The following is a 26,628-nucleotide window of genomic DNA, read 5'->3' on the forward strand; positions in this document are numbered from 1 at the left end:
TTTTTTAGTTTGCTACTGCATTTCTCGTGCAAAAACACTTCAAAATATCCACCTATTTTTGCACATGTGACTGCATATCATTCAAGTGTATGTGCCTGAAAACAATAGCAGGATGTGATGATTCTAGTCAGTCTCACAGAAAGAAACACAATGCAAACCTTCAGTATTTACCTACATTACAGAAGCTCTCAGGAACTCCCTTCAGAAAAAGTCAAATGTTTGTATCTTAACAGGAGTGTTTGGTTGATCACTGATGGGTTTCAGCTGCTTCTTGTATGTGGATGAAATATTGCAGCATATTCTCATTTCTGTGACATCATATATTTGGTAAAGTATCCCTCCGTGTCACTTTTTCACGTTTTGGGTGTGCCCAACTCCTTGCTTTTTTACCTGCTGGCTGTTTTAAAATCAGGAGTCCAGATGCATCCACGCAGGACCAGTCTGGGGCTGGTTTGCTTCGGGTAGCACGTCTGGTACCAGGTTGGGTCCAATATCACATCAGGTACCGTGTCTGGTACCAGGTTAGGTCCCATACGGCATCTGGTATCGCGTCCGATACTGGTACCCTAACTCAGTACCAGTACACTAACCTTAACCAGACACCGGACGGGTATCAGGTTGGGTCCAATAGCGCATCTGGTACAGCGTCTGGTACCCTAGCCCAATACCAGTACCCTAACGTTAACCCAGCACCGGACGGTACCCCACCATGTCTGGTACCAGGTTGAATCCAATACCGGATCTGCTTCCGGATCCAGATGCGATATCAGACCCAACTCGGTACCAGACCTGGTACCCGAAGTGAACCAGGCCCGGATGAGGTACCACGTCTGGTGCCGGGTTAAGGTTAGGGTACTGTCCTCATATTGTCCTCATACTGCATCTGATACCCAATACCAGTACCCTAACCTTAACCGCGCACCGGACGGAACCCCACCACGAATGGTACTGGGGCCAAGTACCAGTAGCATAACCTTAATCCGGAACTGGATGCAGTATCGGACCCAACCCAGTATCAGATGTGGTACCCAAAGCAAACCGGGCCCAGGCGTGGTACAGAACGTGTACTGGTACCGGGTTAGGGTACTGGTACTGGGATTGGATACTAGTGCACCCCGCATCCCGGTACTGAAGGTTAGGACCGGTGATTTAATGGGAATATCCAGCATGTCAAAAAAACGACGAATTGAGGAAACCCAAACTGTCCATTTTTGACATGGATGGTCCTTAACCAAACGTCAATATGTGACGAGTTGGTCGTGAGACTGTGGTGAATTTTGAAGTCATCAGGATGTGTTAAAAACATAATTTTGACTGACAACCCTTTTCTCTCTTTCTGCAGAGACTTTGATGGACACTCGGGTGGCCACAGCAGAACTGGGCTGGACGGCGTATCCCAACTCTGGGGTGAGATACTATGAAAGTAAACATGTACATACACAAAATAAAATCTATACATCAGTGCAAAGTTAGACAAACAAAGTTCAGTGAAAGCCAACCCACATGTAATATGACACAGTCAGATCTCCAAGCAGACAGACAAACAGGCAGGATGGGACTATAACCTGAAGCACTGCCCACTGTAACTGCCATTAAGGGTATTATTTTCTCTGTGTCCTGGTTTATAATGACTTAATAGTATAATGGGTCTGTGTAAGCTGTAGAACACTGAACCGGAGTCTCTGTAAATGGAGGCCGGAGGGAGTGGGTACAGTAGACCTAATGATACTGTAATAAAACAGTTATGCAAGGTATTAGGATAAAACCGGGAAGGAAGAACTTTGAAGGAGGAAATGCTTGAGGGGTTTAGGACTTAATGTGAACTTTTTTTTCTCATTCTCTCTTTTATTCAGAAAAAAAAATGCTGCGTCTTTAAAATTTGAGCAGGAGTCCCCCCCTTTTTTTTTACCTTTTTATTATTCCTTAATAAAACACACTTAAAAGAATTATGGCTCTATTAGACTAATGGACCCCTATGAGGGTTTTAAGACCCTTTTTTTGTGCGCAGTAATTCAATAATCCAATGAAAAGCTGGAAAGCTCTACATTGGTTTGAATTACAGGACCCATCCAGGATAGACACATTGTTTCCTGCATTTTCTGCCTCTTTGGGTTTTTATGAGCCATTTTACACTCGTGTAAAAAGCCTTTTTATTGGTACTTAGACAGATGAACAGAGTTCTAAATCTGTTTAAACATTGAAGAGTGTGGCACTCCAGATTGTGGCTCTTATTTTTTTCTATTTCAAAGGGAACTACTAACTAAAACAAGCTGCAAATCTGGAAGAATAATGTATGTTATTGTTTGTGTGGGCCGTCGCCTTTGTTGGACTTCACAAAGTCTTGGATTCGATGTGAGCTGTGATCTCTGGTTTAAGTAAACATCCTTAAAGAAATGATGTTAACACTTCCGCAGAGGATAAATAACCCACCTGTTATTACACAGCAAGCCTGTTCTGCAGTATCACATATTTTTGGGACTTTAAAGTATTAAAAAAGTGTTGAAGGAGTATTTTACTTTATTGGTTTTTTTTTTTCAAGTTTGCAAATTAAAATTTCTGCAGCCAACTGAAAATATTCAACTTTTTCAAAGACTTTTGTGTAACTTTTTCCCTTTTTTACACTATGTAGTGTTAAATACAGTGGTGTCCAAACTTTTTTTTCCAAAGAATTTGAGATTTGTTGAGGTGAAAATATTTTTTGTTTTTGAATTGAACTGAGATTCATTGACTTATACTAATAGTATAAGATGCAAATGAACAATTAACCGAAGATTTATTTGCCTTTTCATTGTTAACATAGAAATCAGATACATTTTTACTAAAATTATTGTCTTTTTTCCCGTTATTCCCACCAATCATTCCCTGTTAGCTTGTTGTCGATGGCATTTTTTTTTGTCTGGTTGTTCCTCAAACACAAAATATGTCCATTTCCTCTTGTCCCGATCGATTGATTGATATGTATAATTGTGGCTCTCACAAGGAAAAGTTTGAGGACCATTGGTTTAGATCACTCTTTTTATAAAAAGTTGACTATTGGATTTGTGGTCCAGCGCGTCGTCACGGTAACACGACAATGTGTCGCTGAGCATCAGTTCAGAGAGAAAGTTCACCTCTTACTGCTTGTTTTTGTCCAGAAGATGAAGAAAAGTTTTTTTTAAAGCAGCCTTTGGGCTATGTGACCGGAACTTTTTTTTATTTTTTTTATTTTTTTAATTGCTGTATGTCAGCATCTTTATTTTCTTGGAGTCATACTGCAGACATAAAAGTCTTTAGAGTTCTGCTTATCTTATTGTTGATGTGTTTTGTACACACAATTTACACTTCTGGTTTAACACTTGATACATTTTAAAATTTTAGACAATAAAAATTAAGTAATAATTTTTCTTTGGCCTTTTTGTGTGCAAAAGCTGCATATTGTCATATAAAATATACCTAGTAAAACATTATGATTAATAATAACTTGTCACAAAAGTGTGATTGATCTAATTATTTTTTTAATCAAGTGACAGCACTAATTAAAAATAAACGTACAGTTTTGTGTGTGATTTCATATTGTGATATTCGGCAAATACTGTAACAAAAAAAAATAATACTCATGAATAATCACGATTAATGGTAATTGATTTTTTTTTTCTAGATTTGTGAATAATTAGTTAATTTTTTTATTGATACTTGGCCCTACTTAAGACATCATTTAGCCAATCATGATCAAGAAATCGTACACACACTGTTGAGAAAACACTTGGGGTCGCATATATAGAAGACTTTTATAGAAGGATTCTTTGGGCAGGTGGAAATGTGAACGCGGGCAGCATTCGGCCCACAAGCCGGACTTTGGACATGCCGGGTTTAATATCCACTAACATGAGTACCAGGTGCAAAGAATTGCATAAGATATTCTTATTTCTTCATTTATATCTTTTAAGCAGAGAAGCAGGCAGCACAGTGAGCAAACAATATAACTGATATAAAGAGTGAATTCATTTTCCTCTAAAATAATGATTTAAAAAAAATCTTTTTTGCAACTTTTATTAGCAGAAATTTCCTAAAGAGGAGGAAAAATCAGCTTTTTAGTTCACCAAGCCTCCAGGCGCACAGAGCCTCAAGTGTGTGTTGAGCTTTGGTTTATAAAGCTCCTGCTGTTGTAAAGGTTCAGTGGAAACATTGTGCTCTTCCCTGTATTCGATATATCCCTGCACATCTTAAGTTAGAGGAAACCATGCATATATGCACCTACATATGTCATCAAAACAGCACGTCGATATCTGAATGCACATCTAAGCTAATTTGAGAAAGTACAGCCCGGCGCTGAGAGCTCGTCTTGAAACTGAACTGCAATTCTCCCACCAACAAACACACAAAAGAAAAACACAGACAGCGTGTGGAGTGTTGGCCCTGCTATTCACTCGCCTCATTAATTCTCTTTGCTGACTTCTCAAATAGATCCTAAATAGCATATTTGGGTATTAAACATTGTTTTTCTGAACTGAAGGGTTTACTGAAGGACTGTAGATGCAGAAAGTGGAGATGGCGATTATGTGAAGTGGGCTGAAGAATGCAACTCTTGTTTAGAAATGCAAGAAAAAAAAGGAGCTTAAAGTAAAACCATGTGTTCAGGAAATATTGCAAAATTCTTTGACAATGTGGGTTCCTGCTCTTTTCTGTTGATGCATTCTTTTCCCGTCTCTGAGCTTCACTCTCCCATGTCTTTGAATCGTTCAGTCTGCCTCACCTCTGTCCTTTAATGCCACTTTTTGTTTTTTTGCTTTCTGCTCTCCCACGCCGCTGTTCTCTCCCTTAGACATACTGATTATTAGAATATGGATTTACAATAAGTGTTAAAAAATACAAAGCTTTAGTTGTCATTTTGATTTCAAAAGTTAAATCTCCTATTTTGCCCTCAATTTGAAAGAAATTCAATGAACTTCATGTGTACAAACATTTTTAATATATTTTATAAATGCTTCTAACTTACAAATACATTTTTAAATCTCAACTAATCTTACATAAATGAGTGGAAAATAACTTTTTTAACCTTCAAGTTTGATCTTTTAAGCAAAATGAGAAAAATAAAAACATGAAAGTGAGTCAATAAATGTTATTTTTGCAGATATTTAAATTAAATATTGATCTTTAGCAGATTAAAAATAAAAAAATAAAATATTTTAATAAATAACATAAGAACATGTACTTTCTGTGAATGATTGAACAAAAACCCTTTCATGTGAAACATTATTTTTAAATATTAAAATATTATTTGTCAGACTTTAACACATATAGAACAATTTGACTTAAAGACACACTGATGAAAATAATATGTTTAGTTTTTTATATGTTTTTATAACATTTTTCTAATCATGAAAGATTTACATAAAGAAAATTAAGCTAAAAATTGTATTTCAGGGGATTTCTTTGTTCAAATTGTGTAACACAAAAATGACAAATAGCTTGTAGAAGTAATGTAGAAGCTACTACGAACTACGTCAAGCCACAAGCTCCCTGTTCCACTCCATCTAATAAATCCACTTGCAGACAAATACATCCATGTCCTAGAAAACAAAACTTATTTTTTTTTAATTTTGTCTAATTAAAAGACCGCTGGGATTGCTTTAAAAAAGATCAATTTAAAATAAAGTCGGACTTTTAAACTTAAAATTGTTGAAGTTGTGATTAAAAAATGTAGCACAGAACTCTGTGAACATCCGTTTAGTTTCCAAATGTGAATCTTGTAACTTGCAAAAAATTGAATTAAACTTAAAAAAAAAAAAGTGATAATAGTAGCACAAAGGAAGTAGTTATCAAATCATGTTTGTCAGCTTTGATTCAGAACATGGTAAGAATAGAAAGACAATCAGATTACTGAACAATTCAATGTAAGATCTGGTATTGTTGCTGTCCCACCTGCGCTGCGTTTAGAAAGTGTTATCTAATTTTGCGCTTGATTTCTCATCATAATCTTGTTTTCTTTCACGCATATGTAAACATAGACAGGATGCACAAAAAGACAGTAGAGAAGATTCGTCGTTGGGGTGATGCACTCCAAACATCCAGAGAGAAAAGTCTTATAAAACAGAGAAAATGAATTTTTAAACTAGATGTATAAACAATAAGGCTTACATTTTTTACTAAAGTACTGCAGGATATGTGCAATTAAAAACTATTGCAGGTTTATAACTCATAGCTTGGAACCAAAATGAAAGAAAAGATGAGAAAGAAAATCAGCCTACTTTTAAGCAAGCTATTATAATTAGAAAAAAATGATCTTGTGATAAGTATCTTAGTATTTTGTTTAGGTCAGCAAATAAAATGAACTAAAGAAGATAATGGGCTGTATTCCATTGGGAAAAGGAATACATAAAACACACCTGTTTCACAAAAGGAACACAAGCAAATATTAAAAATAATTACCAAGCTTTAGTTTCGTGGTTATTTTTGTTCCTAAAAAGGCTAATTCTAATGATTCTGTAAGTGATGCAGTATTGAGAAATAGGCTAAAACTGATTTAAAGCAACTACAAACATGAACCTTGTTAACAGGCGATAATAAACAATGTTTTAATATGTGCTTCTTTTACATCTGTGACACAGTGAGAATGGCCAATAAAATAAAACAAGTCAAACATGCACAGAGAGTGGAAATCAAACTCTGTAGAGTCCCCATATGACACTTTTTAATAAAAAAAACCTTTCCCAGTAGTGTTTTAATTATGATTATGAAGTTTTTAACTAAAATCCCACAACCTAAATGTCTTAAAACGCTATTTTTTTAATGTTGATCTGAAGCCTCTTTTTCCAAAATCTCCTCTGAGGGGGCGCGGCTTTTGGAGCTGAGCTGAGTAGCCCCGCCCCGATCCCCCTTGTCTCATTGTGTGTCTCGCTAGTGTAAATCTTCACCGCTTCTACTTAAGAATGCAATATCAGTCATGTCCAACTGTATTGTTTTGATCCGGATTCTCTTGTCCGGCACCTGAACTAGACACGCTAGCCGGACTAGATGACCGGTTTAGTTCATGTGTAGCAGGGCTGTTGTGATCATTAATTCAAACAGCAATTGGCAGCGATTTAAAAAGAGAAATACTCGGAAATGCAAAAACGAAGCGATTTCTTATTCCATTTGTTCTCTTTCATAAGAAAAAAACCAAAAAAACATGATTTTCATCAGAGGGGGAGTTTAAATTCCTCCAACATTCATCTGTCTGTAGATGCCAACAGGTTTGGCTATTATCATGTAACATGAAGTGAAATGTTGACGTCGTTTTTGGTTTTTTCTACTCTTGTTCTTGAACTTGGAAGCGTTTCATGTCATTTGCTGTGAGGTCTGTACAGAACAATGTTGGAGCACGAGCGGAAAGCAGACGGAAGAGTGTGAGGAGATTGTACGATGCAACACTTTGTGGAGATGCATGAAAGAATGATAGAAACAGAAGAGCTCCAGCCCTGACATGTTTGAATACACTCCTCCTTTGTTTCGACAAGAGGGCTTGTGTGTGCCGCCGCATAAATTCAAGGGGTTGGAAGCCCGGTTTCTTATCTGAACTTGCTTATGAGAGGTGCTTTCAGAGAAGATGAATTTGGCTCTGCCTGCCCACCACCCCCACTGTGTCTGCTGCTTTTGCGACGCCTGTGTGGATATTAACTGGACAGGTGTCACTCAGTGACTGTGTGCCACTAAGAGCATGGACGGATCCATAACGGCCATCTTACCATCTGCTGACCAAACTCAATACACCTCAATTATTCATAACCCTGAAAGACAGACTGACATGGACTTGACAGGCAGAAATGACCACAGGAGGGCTAATGTAAACGGAGGCAAATGAAAAAGGGAAGAACCGGATGATTGAACGCAGATGGAAAAAATAAGAAATAAATTCAAGGTTAATATTGATGGGAAAAAATTACTCCTTTAAAATAAAACATTTAAACCAGTTTCTGACTTTAAATATATGGTATAAAGAAATAAATATGAAATAAATATGTTTTAAATAAAAAAAAACAATTGAATTGTCTCTAAATAGTCCTCATATTTAAGAAATTTATATCAATTTATGTTGATGAAATCTGACTTTTTAAGTGAGATGTCAAATAAATTACTTCATAATATAAAATCCAGCTTAAATACAATGTTTTAGCTATTTCCTTCATTTCTTATATATTTTTTGGACCTGGTAGTTGTGGTTTTTCATTCTTTTTCCAGACACGGACTCAAAGAGCGTAGGGAACACAAGAGGGAAAAGTAAATTGTCGGAAATGAGAAAGGAAAAAGAAAAAAAAAAACAGAAAACTGAAAGTATGAAAGAAAAAAGCCTGACTGAATACAGATAATAAGGCAGAAAGAAATGGGACAAAAAACAGAGAATGAGTAGGTGGGAATTAGAACGAGGGATGGAGGTGAACTCTGAACCTTCAGGGCTCGACTGAAATGGAATGAGAGAAGAGAAATGACAAGGAGTCACGCTGACTGCACTGCTGAATCCAGGTGAGAGAAGGCTGAGAATGTTCCTTTTTTTATTGTATATGCATGTCGAGCTGCACATCGACACTCAAAAATCCAAATGTACTGATGAATGTATCGACGATGGATACAGGAGCGGATTTACCCATAATCATCCGTTCTCTGATTCGCCTTTAACACTTTCAAGTTTTCAAAGTCTCATTTCACCACTTGGATTTCTGGTTACATTGTATAAAAACAGATGGCTCCATGTGTGATTCCAGTTCAGAAATCCTCAACCAAAAACCACTAATGCTGTTTTTTTTCTCCACACGCAACGCCACAACTGGACCCATCTCAGCTCACATTCCTTTCGGTTTTCGGCAGCTGCAGAGAACTCCTCACGGTATTCTCGCTTTCAAAAAACACAGAAGCCACGAACAGATCCGCCCAGAAAACCTCAAAGATTTGATCCCTTACCTTCTGGTTTCCATCAGTTTCATTTTTATTGATAGGCTCCACTTTACGTCTATGAGTTTGTCAATCACTTGATGTGATGGACGAAAAGTCCAGTCGTTCATCCCTAGGATCCATTCTCAGCCTTCTGCAAAAAAAAACAAAAAAAAAAAAAACACAAAAGCTTTTCAGGAAATAATCAGTTGGAAAACTTCTGTAAACAGTTTTAAAAATTAAAGCGCAGAAATACACTTTATACTGTAAAAGTAGGGAAAAATCAATTTGGTAGTATATCGCAATATTTTACTTGGCGATTCTTGTACAGATTTAAAATAGTGACAAGATGAGGTTTAATTATTAAATATTTGTGAGCGTCTAACTTTTGTTTTTTTTCCATTTAAACCCCCCACCAGTAGTGGGCAGCGCAGCACACTTTGAACAGCTGAACGCCGAACCAGAACAACAAGATCTCATGAGAACCAGCTGGCGTTAAATGTTCAGTCTCATTGGTTCAGTCAGACTTGCGGTTTTTATTTTGAGACATTCATAGTATGAATTAGTTTTTTCTAAGTCATTTTCTTAGATAAAAAATAATTAAAAAACGTGAAAAAAAAGTTCTGGTACGGTCTAGGACAGCCGTCTGTAACCTTTAACGCTAAAAGAGCCATTTAGTCTAGTTTCTTACAGACCAGAATCCCACAAGAGCCACAAATTCCCATTTTATTAAAATGCACAGTATTTATGCTTTTTTGAAAACCAAGCATTTATTTATAAATTTATTTTTTAAATATAACAATAATTGACTTATAACAGTTTATATATATAACAATTGTAATTTGTTTTAGTTTTGACAGCAGCACACTAGTTCCTTTCAAAATAAAACCCATTCTGTGTCAATAAAATTCTTGTTCCAGCAGCTTTTCTTATATTAAAAATGCAAAACATTCAAGTATGATACTTTATCATTAGGATTTTGGTATGCTTTTTGTTTTTAATCTCAAAAATAAATATTTTAGTATAATATATTAATTTAAAAAAAAAACTTAAAATAATTAGAATAATCTGAGCTTTTTATTGAAAACACACACTCTAAATCATTGTCAATCATTTTAAACCACAGTTGTTCAAAACTTAGTGTAATTTACCAAAATAAAAATACTTTTAGAGACTTTTATTTGGCTAACTATAGATTAAAAATACAAATTTAAAGAACATTTCTACAGAATTTTTGACTGTATTTTTATTTTTTTTTTGCTTAAATCCTTGACATGTTAAAACAGAAATAACAAAACTAATCTAAAAAAAAAAAACAAATCTCTTATTTATTCAATTGGTTGCATTTTTCATTAAAGCTAAAGAGCAACAATAGGTTGCAGACCCCTGATCTAGGGATATATCGCAATATGTATCGTGGATCAATTGATAAAAGCTTGGTAATTCGTTTCATTTAAAAATGATCGTTTTTTTTATCAAATTACATTTTAATTGAGTAAACTATCACCTCAAATTTTAATTTGAGGAAAACAAATACATTTAAATGTAACACATTATGTAATTTTCTCTGAATTCATCCGATATTTCACTTTTTTCAGTGTACTCGTTCATTATTTTACCTCCCGAATCAAAGGATGTTTCCCACAGTTGTGTTAATTCTTGAAATTATGTGGTATTAATAGAGTATACAGCAAAAACAAGTTTTTTTCCTTCTCAGCTTCTTTTCCGTTTCCTTTAGGAAATTAAACAACATATGGTTGCATCAATTATTGATTTTCTATCAAAAGAATCCCCCGCTCATATTTTACTTAAAAGAGTTACTGCAGGACTGTGAAAAAGTGAACATTTTTATCGAATAAATAAAAGAACAAAGAGATGGAATTTGCAGAAAAAAGTAAAGAAATAATATTCTTCCATTTTTTGGGTGAATTGTGAGGAAGAAGAGGCTGGAGGGAGAATGTGGGATGTGCGCGGGGGATTGATTGCTTTCAGAGTCTGCAATATACAGCTTTGCATCAGCCTGAAAAGTAAGCAGAAACAGCTGCAAATGTTTCCATCTTCTTTACCTGCCAAGAAATCCACCTTCTTGGCTAATACTCTTTTGTATTCGTTTTCAATAAAAAGTGGAGTGTTTTTCTTCCACCTTTTTCACATCGAACAGACACACATACTTCCTAATCCTGCGATTGAACATCTGAGCTTCAGATCTGAATCGCACCTGGTGCTTGCGTGTAGTAAACTAATCCTACAACAAATACCCGGGTATTTTCTACAAGTTTGAACCGAAGCAGTCGCATGAGCGGTCGCATCCACACATAGTTTAACCTTTGATTAGCCGTTTAAAGGATACAGAGAAATACATTTAGGTATTTCACAACTTATGAAATAAATGGCTGTCTTACCAGTAACAAGAATTCTACTTCGATTAATTAACTTCTTACCAGAGCTTTTTAGACATCAAACATTTTAGACTTAATTTAATGTTTATTTCCAAGCTCCACTCTTATTTCCTCTTATTACTTAAACACTTAAGACATTATTCCACCATGCCTCCTTTTGTTTCCCGTCGGCGCCACTGTTAGGAGCCATGAAGTAACAAACTATACTTAAAGTACCTTTTTTATTGCTTAAAATGTACTAGTAGATCAATATTGTTTTCCCATTCCAGATACATTAAACTGCATTTTCTACATATGAGTTTAGGTTATTGAGCACTAAGGGAGCCACAAACGATTACCATATTTTCTGGAGTATAAGTCGCAAGAGAAAAACATTACTAATCAAGAAGAAAACCATACATAAGTCACTCTGGAGTATAAGTCGCACTTTTAAGAGAAAAGCCCAATAAATATGCTAAGCCTAAGCACCATAACTAAAAAATAAATAAATAAAAAAAGGATATTAATCTTTTGATCTGCATAAAAAAATATCAAAGTTTAAGAGGAAAACAATCTGATTCTCTTCCATGTTTGTTTTGGACGACACTTCTTCTACTACTGTCAGTAGCAAATACTTATATTCAGGTGTAGCACCCTCTAGTGGTTGTTAGAGGAAACAACCACTAAAGGACAAGAGGTGTTTACTGGGAAAATAACAAATGTATGAGCCTATTTATGTATAAGAAAAAAAGAAAAAAAAAAACAGAAATAAGTTGCTCCTGAGTATAAGTCGCACCCCTGGCTAAACTTGGAAAAAAACTGAGTCTTACTTCAGAAAAATACGGTATTTTAATAATTGACTAAACATTGATTTTTTTTTTTTTTTTTCGGCTAGTCGACTAATCGTGTCATGCGTAAACTGGATGAAAAACACAACTTAACCATCAGTAGGTATAAACTTGAAGAGTTTAAGCTAACTTATGCTAACTAAAAATAAAGACCATTAGAACAATAGTTTCTTAAACCTCTAACGAATCATGCATTTATTTCTGACATTAAAACAAGATTAGGTTGGCATCGGAAACAAATGAACAATTTTTCTCAAAATACAAAGTTTTGGTCTCACTGATGTAAAAGTGCATTTTGTGGTGCTAAGCGCTCACAACTGTGTTTAATGTCACTACACTCTGATTCTTCAGTAGATTTGGAGTCATGTCAAAGTTAATCAATCATTTTATTTTTCTAAGGCCAGAGAGCCACAATGGAGAGCTAAAAGAGCTAAAAGACCCCCGGGGTCGAGGTTGCAGGGATGCACGGAAACCATTTAGCTAATAAGCTTGCTCTATGTTAGCGCTAAAGTTAGCCTAGCTTACCTAGACGATGATCCCTCCTTAAGGTTATCACACTCAGTCTCAACGTTCTTCCTCTTCAGGTGCATCACCGTAGTGCTGCCATGGAACACAAGTTCTGCCTTGCAGATTTTGCATTAGACACTTTTGTCTTTTAATTATTTATTTTTTTGATATTTCCCACTTTTAAGCTCTGTTAGCATGTTGTTATGGTACCTGAGTCTTCCTGTAACTTCCCGTGACATCACTACTGAGCATGTGTGTCAAAAACAATGTGACATTATAAAGTGTGCATAGTTTTGAGTTAAAAAAATCGACTATTTTAATCGTCAACATAGTCGTGACTAATCGACTAATCGTGGCAGTCCCACTGAGCACCAGCTCATTTGGAGCAGAGCCTCTTTTACACCTTCAAGCCTTAAATTCTCTCCTTCTCCTGCAGCCTTTTGTCAGACTTTTTTGGGTCTCATTTTAGACCACATCACCACCTTTCACTCCTTTTCCATTTTTTTTTTTTTTTGCACTTCTTTCACTCCCAGTCCCCTGTGTAATCACATTCTATTTCCGTCATCATCTCTGTACCTCCTGCTGACAGTAAATTATTTAATCTCTTCCTCTTTACATTCTATCAGCCCCCTCTGTGAAAATCTCTCTGTGTGTTGCCCATCTCTGTCTACTTTTCGCTTCATTTCCTTTTTTTTTTTTTTTTTTTTTGTACCAGCTGGCACATCGAGGTACAGATCTACTATCAGCTTAAGCAACAAACTGTATATAGTATTGGGATTTTTTTTATTTTTGCCCTTTTTTTCTCATTACACTCCAGACTTCCATATGTTTGTAGAGGTTGTCTAACTTAAACATAACAAACAGCTTGGGCCTTTTACAGCCTGACCTGAGGTGAAGTTGCTGCTGGGTAATGGAATGCCCTGCTGGAACAGTGTCAGCTGCAGGACTTCTGTAGATACCTGAGTGGGTGTTGCTATGTTCACAGTGAGATTCAAGTTTTGAGAAAGCACAACCCCTTTTTTCCATTATACTACAATTCATTACATTGTTTGTATGCCTCCCCTGTAACTGAGACTAGAAATGAGCAGATGATCTGAAAGAATTTATAAACTTTAGGGCTTTCATTCCATATAGAAGATTTTTTGTAGTTATATTTACATGTAACGTCATCAAACTTAGCAATTAATTTAGAACTCTTCAAATGATGCTTTTCTCTTTTTTTTAATCACTTTTTCTTGATTTGTTTTTTTTAATAAAATATGTCAGAAAGACATTTATGTTAAAAAAAAAATCAACAAATCACTTAATGTACTTGATTTTGGAAAACTACATTAATATCCAGAAATCAAACAAAAAGGAAATAATAAAAAAAACAGATTGAGAAATGGGATAAAAAGGGTCTAAGTGACATTGATGATTGAATAATGAGATTTGATTTTTGATGTTTTAGTTTTTTCAGTGTGTACTTAATGTCCACGTACTCTTTAAAGTTTCATGACTACAGAGCATATCCAGTGTACCTTTGTGCCAAAAAACTTTCGGTTGAAGTACCTTTCACAATACATACTTTTTCTAGTTTCTTGTTTTATTTTATTTTCTAACACTTTATTTTTATTTATTTATTTTTTTTAATTTATTTTTACAGAAATCAGAAAAGGTACTATTGGACATCAATTTTTGAATGATAACGTTTATCCATGATGTCTACCAAAAGTTTGGTTTTTACCATTTAATGATACTTTTTTTTTCTTAAAACTTTCATTTTTTATTTAATTATTTATTTTTATTTCTCAAATGTTATGTTGTTTTTTTTCATTATTTGTTTAGCTTTTTAAATTGTCGTGATCTTTAAAATGTTTTTTTGTTGAGTGATTTGTTGGTGGGGTTTGCCCTTCAGGGCCACCGTACCCGAGGAAGCTAAGATCAAAACCCAAAAATATAATAGGACTTTATGTAAATATTGAAGCTTTTCTTCTTTTTTCAAATATTACATTTCAAATTTGTTACTTTTTGATGTAATAAATTAATGGACTGGTGCTGATCAAGAAGTCCTTTAATCCTGGAACACTTTTGCTTTAAAAATAACCACTTATTTTGGAGTTAAGATAATACTTCAGCTATACTGGCTGTTTTAGCTAATTTAGGCTTTTTTTTTAGTTTTTTTCAGTTTTTCTTTTTTTTTTTTGTTTTCTAATTTGGAGTTTAGCTAATGTTTTATCTTTATGCTAGCTGTTTTGTCTAAATTATTATTTCACTAATATTTTAGTTTGCAATCAGCTTCAGCGATTTCAGCATCTTCAACTATCAGCAGTAGCATCTTCACTAGCCACATTTAGCTTACAGCATTCACGCTAGTATTGTTGCAGGTAATGCTATATATCTAATTTTTACCTGACATAATATACCAAATATTTCTCATAAAAAATAGATTAAAATATGACAACACATGATAAATTTGAGTAATTTTAAGCTGTACTGTTTGTACCAAAATGGAAAATAAAAACATAGGAAGATCCTAAAAACATACTGAAAAATTAAGAATTAAAAAACCAAAAATTCCTAAAAAAAAAAATAAAAAAAAAATAATTATAAAACAAATGATGCTGGAAACTTGGCCTTTAGTCCACCCATTCTTGGGACATGTCAGAGTGTATTCAGGCACCCATGACATTTAGAAAAATGCGACACAATGAAAATCACGTAAATACTTTTGCTCAGGTGAAAATCACCCATCGATAGTGCTCTAGGGTTACAACTCTATGGCTCCCACTTAAATCTTTGAAAGATTTTTCTCCTAATTAATTACCTTTCAGTTTTAAGTCAGCAGGAAACCATGTTTTTATTACTAAACTTCTTATGAAATAATGTACATCCCAAGTCTCTTTTGAAGATGTTTTTCCTTCAAACAGCTGGGATCTCATTGTAAATTCAAGGGTTAAAAGGTATTATAAAACATGGATGATCTGAGAGTGAGTGGAAAGCTCCCTTTAATGGTGCAGTGTGAGTCCACATTAAGTGTCAAAAAAAAAAGCTGACATGTGGATAAGCAAAATGACAAGAATATGTTTTTGTTGGCAGCGTGACACTTAATTAACATGTTTTTGTCCCTGTTTTGACCCAAACTAAAATAAACATTTACATAACTTTGTCAAGTTGAAGCCGTCGGTTTGTGCTAGTCAGAATACGGGTGTGGTGAAGGAGGCAGCAATTAATGAAGCTCTCTGCTGCGTCCAGTTGGTTAGGCTGAATAGAACTCTGGCTGAGACGAACCCTGTGACTATAATTATAGAGTGGCTTTGGTCTGGCAGGACCTGGAGTGTTTCAGACATCACTATTTCCTCCCCATCCATCACGTTCAGCCAGGCGGAACTATGCCTCCGATGCCCCACAAAATAATCATTCCCATGCAACAACCCTGACAGCAGCATTCATTCAATAACACAGCTGATCAGAAATGATAATAGCAATCATGCTGCTGCATATTTTAGAGGCAGTGTGTCAGCGCGTGTGCGTTGGTGATTTTAGTAAGAGCAAATGTTTATGAGGGAAAATGAGCGAATGGAGCAGCAGCTATTGTACCAAAAAGCAAACGAGATGTTGATTGGAATGACATGTCCATCGGCTTCAAGGAACGAACCCGAAGGTTGAAATGCAAATATCCTCATTAACTCAGAGGGATTTCAAACAGCCTTTAGAATGGAGAGGAAAAAAAAAAAAAAAAGCTATCAGACTTGTGATTACTGTCAGCACAGAGCTTTGCAAAAATGAGAAGAGCGTCTTTCAGCAGCAGCATAAAGAGTTGAACCCCTATCTCAGCTTTTCATGTCCACCTATAATCCACTGTCCTTCTGAGTCCTTGGCCTTTGTGAGTCGGCCAGCTGCGCATGTGCAGCTTGTCTTTCATCCAAAGAGAGGTCTTCAAGTGTGAATGTATTCATCCCTAATTAGTTAAAAAATTAATTCTGTGAAGGTACTCTGTATACTCTCTCAGCCTGGCTGCGATGTGGTTGTCATGAATAACTAATAGACTCATTACTGAGATGTCCATCCCAGGCGTGGAACATGGAAAGCAACAATAGATTTAACTCCGCCCACATGTTTTAGTACTACAGTGATAGAAAGAGAAAAATATAATACGTTGAAAGGACGAAATACACTATACTTCCCTCATATTTAAATTTTAAAATAAATTCCTAAAAGAATGAAGGGGAACATGGTATTATTTGTTCTTTTTGTTGTTATTCGTGCACATCTTGCCCTGGGCACATTTGGTTCAGCGGATGATCAAACTGCTGCTTTTCAAGGCCATTCAAGAATCGGTTGCCAGATCCTCATCTGCTATTTCCAGTGGCATTTCGTAGACCTTTTAGACTGAGGATCTTATAATAGGAAACTGCTCTGACCTGTTCATCCTCCATCTGTGTTCAGTTTGCCTGCCCATGTAGCTGAATTAAGTGGTGCTGATAGATTTGAAAAGCAGTCAGGGAGCAAGACTCCCTAAGAATCAGGGAGCAGAGGGAGGTCAAAGATCGGCCGAGTAGATGGTGCCTAGCTTGGGTCTGTCTTTTGTTTGAATTAGCTGAGGCTGAATGATGAGCTTCAAGTTGTCAAAGCCTGTCCGTGAGTTTGTGTAGCTCAGACACTTTCAGGCGGACCCCTATGGATTACCCCTATGCTTAGGTCGATTTTATTATTGAATAGTTTGAAAGTTAGAAGCTGATTTGTGCATAAACAAACAAATAACTGGTTTAGTTTGATAAATAGAAACATTATTAGATTATTAAGGGAATCAATCATAACACTTTTAAAATAATTTGTTAGAAGCAATTTATTTTTGTCACTACTGATGCATGATTGGCATCCTTTATTATTATTTCTGAAGCAGAAGAGATTTATAAATCAATGATTTGATTTGGAACAGGGGCGGAGCTAGAACATTTTATATCTGGGGGGGTCGCGAGGGGGGCTGAAGACTTTGAAAGGGTGAGATCAGTAGAGTGGAAGCTTGTTACAAAATAAATTATTTTAAAAAATATATTTCTAAAACAATTGTGATTGTTGTTTTGTTATTTGTGCAATACTTAAAGTGCCCAAACATTTTTTTTTCTTTTGTAAAATAATTCTCAGTAATTTTTTAATTAAGAGTTTTTAGCCAAAATCAAAAAGTCTTTGTTGTTTTTTAAGACATATTTTATGCACAGTGGCAGTTACTCATTACATATATAATTTTGGCTTGTGGCTCGAAACAACCCCGCCCCCTTTCCCTCCCCTTCGCTGGAGTTCTGTCTGTGCGCTCATGTGAGCTTATAGCCCCAAGCTAGCATTAGCACCATAAAAATGTTGGCGAGCAATATTGGATCAATCATACATTTTTGAGCCAAAGGCCAAATTTGAATTAAGAAACATTTTAATCGTAAATTATTTTATATAGGTCATCTATTATGAGAACAAACGCTGCACTGTAAAAAGTGAAACATTGGATCAATTAACATAAGTTCTGTATTTTGTTAAATTTAAAATGTTTAGTTGGTGGTTTACTCAACTTAAACATTTAATTTGATAAAAAAAAATATTTTGAAATGGAACTTTTGTTAATTGATTAAATGTTTCACTTTTTACAGTATACAAGAACATGTTAAAACACAAAATACACAATTTTTGTTGGATTGGGTCTTTAAAGAAGCTTGAATTGACAATTTCTTCATCTTTCTTAATAATGAGAATGATGTTCACTCAGAAGTTGGGCGGCCCTATGCTGGCAAAGCTCCCTGTAGCTCCGCCCCTCATTTGCAATATCTGAATTTTTTTGCATTTACCCATTTTGACTTATTTTGGTACTCGAGATACATACATTTAAATGATGATTTATTATTAATTGTGAAATGCTATTATGTAAATTTACTTACAAGATTTAGGATGTTTAATCAAATACTGATTTGTTTAGTTTTGTTCTGCTGTTTAAGGCAGACTAAGGGTGACTTTTTAAGCCTGAATCATTTTTTTCCAGCTGTCTTTTTCAGGTTGGATTGGTGATTTGGTCACTCCGTGTGTCCTGCTTAGTGTTGGAAGCTGCAGTTCTTAAGAACCAGACCCTAACCTTCTGAGTCGTTCTGTTTTTTTAGCGTTTGAGGGTAACGACAAGAGATCATTGGGATGAATGGTCTGTGTAAAGCGCAGTGTGGCTTGACTGCAGTGTGCTGATGCTGTGGGAAAAGCAACACCGGCCTCAATGTATCAGCTGGATTTTTTTTTTTTCCCCCAATTTTCATCACTCTGTCTCATTTCTCTTTTTTCTTATCCTCCTCCTCTGGCTCAGCTATCTGTGACTGGTCATTAACACAACATTAAGTGCTCTGCAAATCCATGGCTCCTCCGACTCCCCTTTACTGCCCATAAAAGAGTGCAGCTACACACAATGGCTGCCTTTGACAATCAGGGGCAGGGGGAACTGTCTCCTACACATCTGGTAAAAGCAGAGCTATTAGAGTGGAGCCAGTTCTCCTGGCTGTTCAGTTAGAATGACACCAATGATAAGATACAAGGAGGCACAACTGTGTGAAGTTCTTATATGATAGTTGGGATGTGCTGACACATCTCCTTTCACCCTTTTAGTATGAGCTGTTCATAAAAAAAGAGGAGGATGACAAACGAAGGCCAATTTTATTAACTGTAAACAACTAACTGAGATTACTTCATTTACATTTCACATGAATAAAGATCTTTAAAGACTTCAGCAATTAGTTTGTTGGGGTTTTCAAAGCATCACTCATTTCAATAGTGGCTTAAATTATGAACGCGCTAATCAGTCCAGCACAGCTGAGGCAACAAACACGCTAAATAAACACATCGCATAGGTATCCCTACAAAATGACGTGCAGGATTTGTTTACGCTGCTTTACATGTGCAACAAGGTGATTCTTATATTGAGACAAGACTTGCAAGCAATAATTTATGTCCACTGAGATTGGGTCTACTTTTGCCATATTAACCCTTTGGAGCTGACGGACACTCTTAAAAGTTAATTTTGCTTGTATTTTCATTCAAAAACATGTAAATTAGTTTGCTGACACCATTTGTTTTATTGCTTTTTATTAAAATACACATAAAACTTTCCTTCTTTGTTGTAAAAAAAATGGTTCATTGAACATTTTGGGGGTTTTCACATCAAAATTAATCACTTTTCCAGACAGAACTTTGTGTTTGTGCATGATTTTTTTGTCTAGTGTGTGAATACAAAATTGAAAAGTGACAAAAATAAAGCTAGGTGAGGTTTTTCTGATTAAAATGATAACAATAAAGCAGTAAAGTAGTCTGTCAAATTGAAAATACAGAGGTAAATTCAAAACTAGCCAAAAAACTGACTTTTAGGCACTAGGTTCTTGTTTAATTTGAAATGACAACAGCACATTTGGCCAAAGAATAACATCAGCTTTAGTTTGAAATACCAGCCAGAAAACGGGAAAACAATCCTGATTTCTCTGTGTGCTATTCATTTTTTTGTGGTTTGTCAAGCTTAATTCAATAAAATTCTATTTTGATCACCTTTTATCTATTAAAAAAACCTTAACAGTGGTATTTTTAATTATAACTAGATATATAGCATTACCTGCGATGGTGTGAATCTGTAAACTGAATGTGGCCGCTGAAGATCCTAGTGCAGATAGCTGAAGATGCTTAAATTGATAGCTAAAAATGCTGAAGCTGGGAGATGAAAAATCTTAAGCTAGTAACTGAAAACACTGAAGCTGAAAGCTTGCTAAAATATTAGCTAAATTTGAAATTAACCTATAAGACTGGGGAAATGTGTAATATAGCCAAAACAGCTAGCATGTAGCTGAAATATCAGCTAAACTCCAAAATAGCCTAAAAAACAGAAAAAAAGCCTAAATTACCCAAAATAGCTAGCATGAAGCTGAAATATTAGCTAAACTACAAAACAGCCTAAAAACTGAAAAAATCCTAAATTAGCCAAAATAGCTAGCATGTAGTTGAAATGTTAGCTAAACTCCAAAATAGCCAAAATATACTGAAAAAGGCCTAAATTACCCTAAACAGCTAGCATGTAGCTAGCTAAACTCTTCTGATCTTTCTTTTTAGCTAACTTTTAAACTATTTTAAAACCTATCCAGTGCTATTTTTAATCATAGTTATGCCATTTTTAGCAAAATAAAAAAAAAAAAAATGTGTGCATATATATATATATATATATATATATATATATATATACATATTAATAATTTTCATCTGAGTGGGTCTTTAAAATTCAGAAATTGCGAGAAGTTTTGGAAGTTCTTAGCGGATTTGTACAAATATTTTTATGATAGGTCAATAGCGGCTGCACGGTGGCGCAGTGGTTAGCGCTCTTGCCTCACAGCGAGAAGGCCCCGGTTCGACTCCCGGCTGGGACCTTTCTGTGTGGAGTTTGCATGTTCTCCCCGTGCATGCGTGGGTCTTCACCGGGGACTCCGGCTTCCTCCCACCGTCCAAAAACATGCTTCATAGGTTGATTGGTGACTCTAAATTGTCCCTAGGTGTGAATGTAAGTGTGATTGAGGCCCTGCGACAGACTGGCGACCTGTCCAGGGTGTACCCCGCCTTCGCCCTTCAGTAGCCGGGATAGGCTCGGGCACCCCCGCGACCCCGACAGGGACAAAGCGGTCAAGAAAATGGATGGATGGATAGGTCAATAGCTAATCCGTATTTTGTTCTGATTTGCTGTCAGTTATAATGGCAGCAATCACATAATATTGAAATTAGCAGTTCTACAGAACTTAGCAAAAAGTAAATATTTTCCCACAAAAACAATTTTTGAATTGAACTGAAAAGAAATATTAAAAAAATGTAGTTAATCCCTGCTTTTTATAATGTTTCTCCCATCCTAAAAAAAAAACCAAAAATAACACTGCATACTTGTATGAAATAAAATATACAAGATACACAAAAATGAATGTTTTTGCTCAAATTATTAAAGGTAAAATGGACACAGGGAAATAAAAATTCCATTAGTTTCAAAGGTGAAGAGGCCTTTTTTTAGGTTTGAGGGATTTGCTTTAAATGATGTAAAAGCTCTGGCTTAAAAAACAACTGCAAAAAGGTAAAAGTGCTATTCAGAGTATTTGTGGGACAAGAAGATGCTTTTGAGCGCAGGAATGTCCTTGCTTTTTATACATGTGCGGCATGACTTTAAATGGTGGGAAAATGATACGAATGCTTAAAAACACGGAGCGGCGTCAATACTCAAAGGGAGCAAGTCCCTTCGAACTGACACAAGCACAAACTTGGCACGTAGCCTCAAGCTCTCAGCAGCAAAATGAGCTACCAAATCAATATGTCGTCAGTAAACTATCAAATTAGAAATACTGCCTTTATCCAAGCACAGGCGTAAGCAGCATATTAATGAAAAGCGCCAAAAGGATAACAGGATAATAGGAAATTGTTCTATGGCCTGATTTTTGTTCGGCTAAAAAAAAATCATGTTTGTCTTTGACACAATGTTGACATAGCATAAGGAGAAAAAATATTCAATTATTGTGAGCCAATGAATTTCTAGACTGATTCTGGATGGGCATTATCGGAGACGCCTTGGGCCCTTCTCCTGTGTGAAAGATGGTGGTCATTTGGCAAGACGAGATGCAGTGAGGACCCCCTCCTAGACCCAGAGCAGGCGGGTGCAGAGGAGCCAAGGGCTGGCTGTATTAATGAACAGGCGGTGCTGAAAGGGACAGGTTCCTGTAATGCTGATGAATGGTCATTACAGAACAGAGACGGGAGGAGAAAACGGAAAGGGAAGAGAGGAAAGGGGGCGCAGACTAGAGTGAAGTGGGCACAGAGGGAGCAGCAGTGAAAAAAGGCTTTAATTTGCACCTCAGATTTCTGTAAACTCATTTATCATGTCAACGGTTTGGCAGTTCATCATGTGTCTTCCTGCTCCTCCCCATTATATGCACTCTAGTCCCGAGCTTTCTTGTTTTTCTTTGCAGCCTTTTTACTCCAGATATCCTCCACGCTGACATTTTATGGTTCACAATTGTCATGTATCCCTTCACACCGCTTTATGGACTTCAACATCTTCTTTGGATATCTTTAGAGAGCCAATACCTTTCTCTTCCCATTAGGCTTTATCGAGCAACTGGGGCTTTAGAGGCCGCTGAAAGGACGATGTATTAGGCTGTATTCACACAAGAAACATGAACTGACTGGAGGCCTTCGAAGTCCACGATAGACCTCATTATCTTTTAGCCTACAGCTGTTTGGATCATTGACGTTGGAGAATTTATTGAAATGACTCTTTATCAAGCTTTTGCTTCAAATACAAGCATAAAAATTGTGTTTTTTTTTATCCCGATAGTAAAAGTAACTGACATTGAACATCTTTTACATAACCAACCTTTGTACAGTAGAGTGGTTTATCTGGAGGTCTCATTCTCAATGTCAGCTTTTAAACTCCTTTTTGCAGCAGCTTTTTCTCCTAGCTCTGAGCAATCCAAGCCAAATGTTAATGGCACATTTTCATAATGATTTGGTGCACTGAGTTAATTCCCCAAGGGCCTCCCGATGCTCATCCACCATGCTTTCCGGGTCACACCTGCAAGAAATGACTTGTTGTGCGTTTCGGTTCAGTCTGCACACAAATGCCTTTCCATCAGACTGGCTCTTGGCTGCCGTGCAGTCTGTGTCTGTTTAATTATAGTTTACTAAGGCATAATCTAGAATTTGTTGCACACCATATTTTCTAATGCATCAACTGCATCATTGCCCAGCAACACTTAACATGGATGGCAAGTAGCATTGCACCCACAGTAATTACTCAGTTTGTGCTTAAACAGTGGAAGTGTACATGCTACAGCCATAAGCATATTTAGAGAACAAGACCATAAATTTGTGTGTTTCTTCTGTTGCGCTTGTTTAAATGAAAACATTTTTTTTTGTGTTTTCAAAGGAGGAGTAAGCTCTAGTGCTACATTGACATTAGGCATGTGATGCGCGTTCAAGATTGTGTTGATGAGGATTATGATGATGTTTTATTTCAGACATATGCATTAAAGGAAAATTAGGACAAGTGAGAATATATATATATATATATATATATATATATATATATATATATATATATCTCCGCGACCCTGAAAGGGACAAAGCGGTCAAGAAAATGAATGAATGAATATATATATATCTATATAGATATATATATATATATCTATAGATATATATATATATATATATATAGATATATATCATATGTGTATGTGTGTATATATACATTATATGTGTATGTATATATATATATATTATGTGTATGTGTATATATATATTATGTATATATATATATTTATATATATACATATATATACCCTTGTTCACACTGGACTATTGGTATCTGTTACTAGTGCATGTCCTCACAATTAAAAGAGGCTTGGTGTGAAATGTCAAAGCAGTGCAAATCAATTTCTTTCACAGCTCTATTCTGATATATGAAAGACATGGTGTCGTACAACAATGGCCGGCCACAAACCGCAATTAATTATTTGTCCTTTGTGATCACTTTTCACTTGGTTGGCAGTTCTGTGTATTGGAAAAGACACTATCTCTACGTCACTACCAAAGGCGAATCCCTAAATGGTCAAAGTTCAACATTTAACTGAAATCCACATTTACTTGCATAGACTTTTTCATTGGAAGTGGTCGTTTGAACGCACATTTCTGAGACTGGAGTGAATGTAGCATAGGCATATTTTGTAGGTTCAAGATGAGTTACAGTATTCCCCCTTATTCTCAGGGGTTAGGGACCAGAAGTATCCGCAAATATGCCAAATCAGCGATTCTGGAGAACCCGCTACTCCTGCAGCCGAAGGATGTCTGTTACCTGTTACTGATCCTTACTCATCAAAAACACTTCTGATCCTGCTTTGTAAAACCTTTTTTAAAGAAAATTGGATTATTGCTTAACATAGTTTTTTTTTTTTGTTTTTATTCCAAACAAAAGACTGTACAGCAACCGCAGCGACTTTATAACGCAGTGATCGCTTCTTCCCTCTCCAAATAATAAATACCTGTTCTGGATGATAATTATCTTCCGCGATTATCTTCTTCAGCATATCAGGATTTTTTTTTTGACAGCTTCTAAGTCAGCTGATGCCATTTCTCCATGCAGCGGCGCTCCTGTGGGGGCTCTGCTGTTCAGAGATGCACCTCAACCATGCAGCACCATAAAATCTGTAGATATCAAAGTCTTTGTGACAAACCGCAAGAGTTACGTGACTGAAATAAAAAAAAAAATCTGCAAATATGTTAAACCTCAAATAAAGAAATACGAATAAGCAAGGGGGACACTGTATTAGGAATACAGATATGTGTACAAAGTTTCTATGGCTCAGTCAGTTTTAAATTGCTCTACCAAAAAAAAAAGATAATTGTCAAAACTGAATGCTAATCATTTGTTTCTCTGTTTTTCTCGTCTATTTGTCTGTAGTGGGAGGAAGTGAGTGGCTACGATGAAAACCTAAACACTATTAGGACCTACCAGGTGTGCAATGTCTTTGAACCCAGCCAAAACAACTGGCTCCTCACTACATTTATTGACCGCAAAGGAGCACAACGTATTTACGTGGAGATACGATTCACTGTGCGAGACTGCAGCTCCATCCCCAATGTCCCTGGTTCCTGCAAGGAGACGTTTAATCTGTATTACTATGAAACGGACGCTGTCATCGCCACCAAAGGCACCGCCTTCTGGATGGAGGCGCCATACTTGAAGGTCGACACTATCGCTGCTGATGAAAGCTTCTCCCAAGTGGACTTTGGGGGACGCTTAATGAAGGTCAACACAGAAGTAAGAAGCTTTGGTCCACTGTCCAAGAATGGGTTCTACCTTGCTTTTCAAGACTATGGAGCTTGCATGTCTCTTCTGTCTGTAAGGGTGTTTTATAAGAAATGCCCAAGCGTGGTCCAAAACTTTGCAGTCTTTCCAGAGACCATGACAGGGGCAGAAAGTACCTCACTTGTCATTGCAAGAGGAATTTGCATCCCCAACTCAGAGGAAGTGGACGTCCCCATAAAACTCTACTGCAATGGAGATGGAGAGTGGATGGTTCCTATCGGCAGCTGCACGTGTAAAGCTGGATTTGAACCGGACAATGGCAACGTTTGCAGAGGTAAGGCATTTATCCGAAATATTATGCAGTTTATGTGTGAGTGTTTACCAAGCAAAAAATAATTTAAGAAGATGTTTTCATATATCCAATTACTAAAAAATAAATAAAAAATAAATAATGGGTCATTAATTTTTCAACGAATCAACTCCCCTTCAGTTCCTGAAATAAACTGTTCTATTTTAAGTCTGTATAAAACAAGATATCTGCTTACCTGAGATCAAAGATTTCCCCTACTACTGAAAACACTGAATAGATTATGTTTCATGCATTGTGCTGAGCATGATGTGCTGTGCTTTTTCCTTGATAACATCTGCTTGAAGAGGAACATTACCATTGAATTGTGGAGAATGCTCACTTATTGTACAACCTACTTCACAGATGGTAGGATGTTTGATTCCGCCTGAGCTTAATGTGCGGAAGTAAGACATTACTCTTATCTAAAATGAAGGTTAACAAGGTTTTTGGTGTTGTGTTTGGTGCTTTGTGTGCGTCCTTTAATGTACCTTTAGGCTTGACACCTTATTATTTTGACACATGCAAGTACACACACACACAAAGTAAATATTTTCCTAAGGTGTTTGTTGAAATTAGAGCGGTTTGAGGCTCCCAGCATGGTGCCGCATCGGCTGGCTTGCCTCGGGAGGTTGGTTAGAGAGTGTGTGGAGCCCAGATAAGATTGATTGACTGCTTTAGCCCTGATCAATAAACAGATATAAGACTGGTACAAATCTACAAAGCACAGTTTGTCTAGTGTATCTTCTCTGTCTTTTTTGGTCTATAAATGCACTTACAGTCACACAGATACACTGCTCCAAACTGAGACCCAATGGCTTTCAATGTAAGATAAGGTGTTAAACAAAT

At 36.2% G+C, this 26,628-nt stretch overlaps 1 protein-coding gene across 2 annotated transcripts in view; it reads left to right on the forward strand.

Annotated features, from left to right (window-relative positions):
- LOC112147554 (ephrin type-B receptor 1-B) overlaps positions 1 to 26,628 on the forward strand; it is a 211,823-nt gene that overhangs the window by 65,755 nt on the left and 119,440 nt on the right. For both annotated transcript variants that reach the window (XM_024274054.2, XM_024274055.2), the window contains exons 2-3: positions 1,343 to 1,407; positions 25,086 to 25,767. In XM_024274054.2, coding sequence (XP_024129822.1) covers positions 1,343 to 1,407; positions 25,086 to 25,767 — 747 coding nt within the window. The remainder of the gene's footprint in view (positions 1 to 1,342; positions 1,408 to 25,085; positions 25,768 to 26,628) is intronic.

The sequence above is a fragment of the Oryzias melastigma genome, linkage group LG17 (genome assembly GCF_002922805.2).
Source record: "Oryzias melastigma strain HK-1 linkage group LG17, ASM292280v2, whole genome shotgun sequence".
Lineage (NCBI taxonomy): Eukaryota > Metazoa > Chordata > Actinopteri > Beloniformes > Adrianichthyidae > Oryzias > Oryzias melastigma.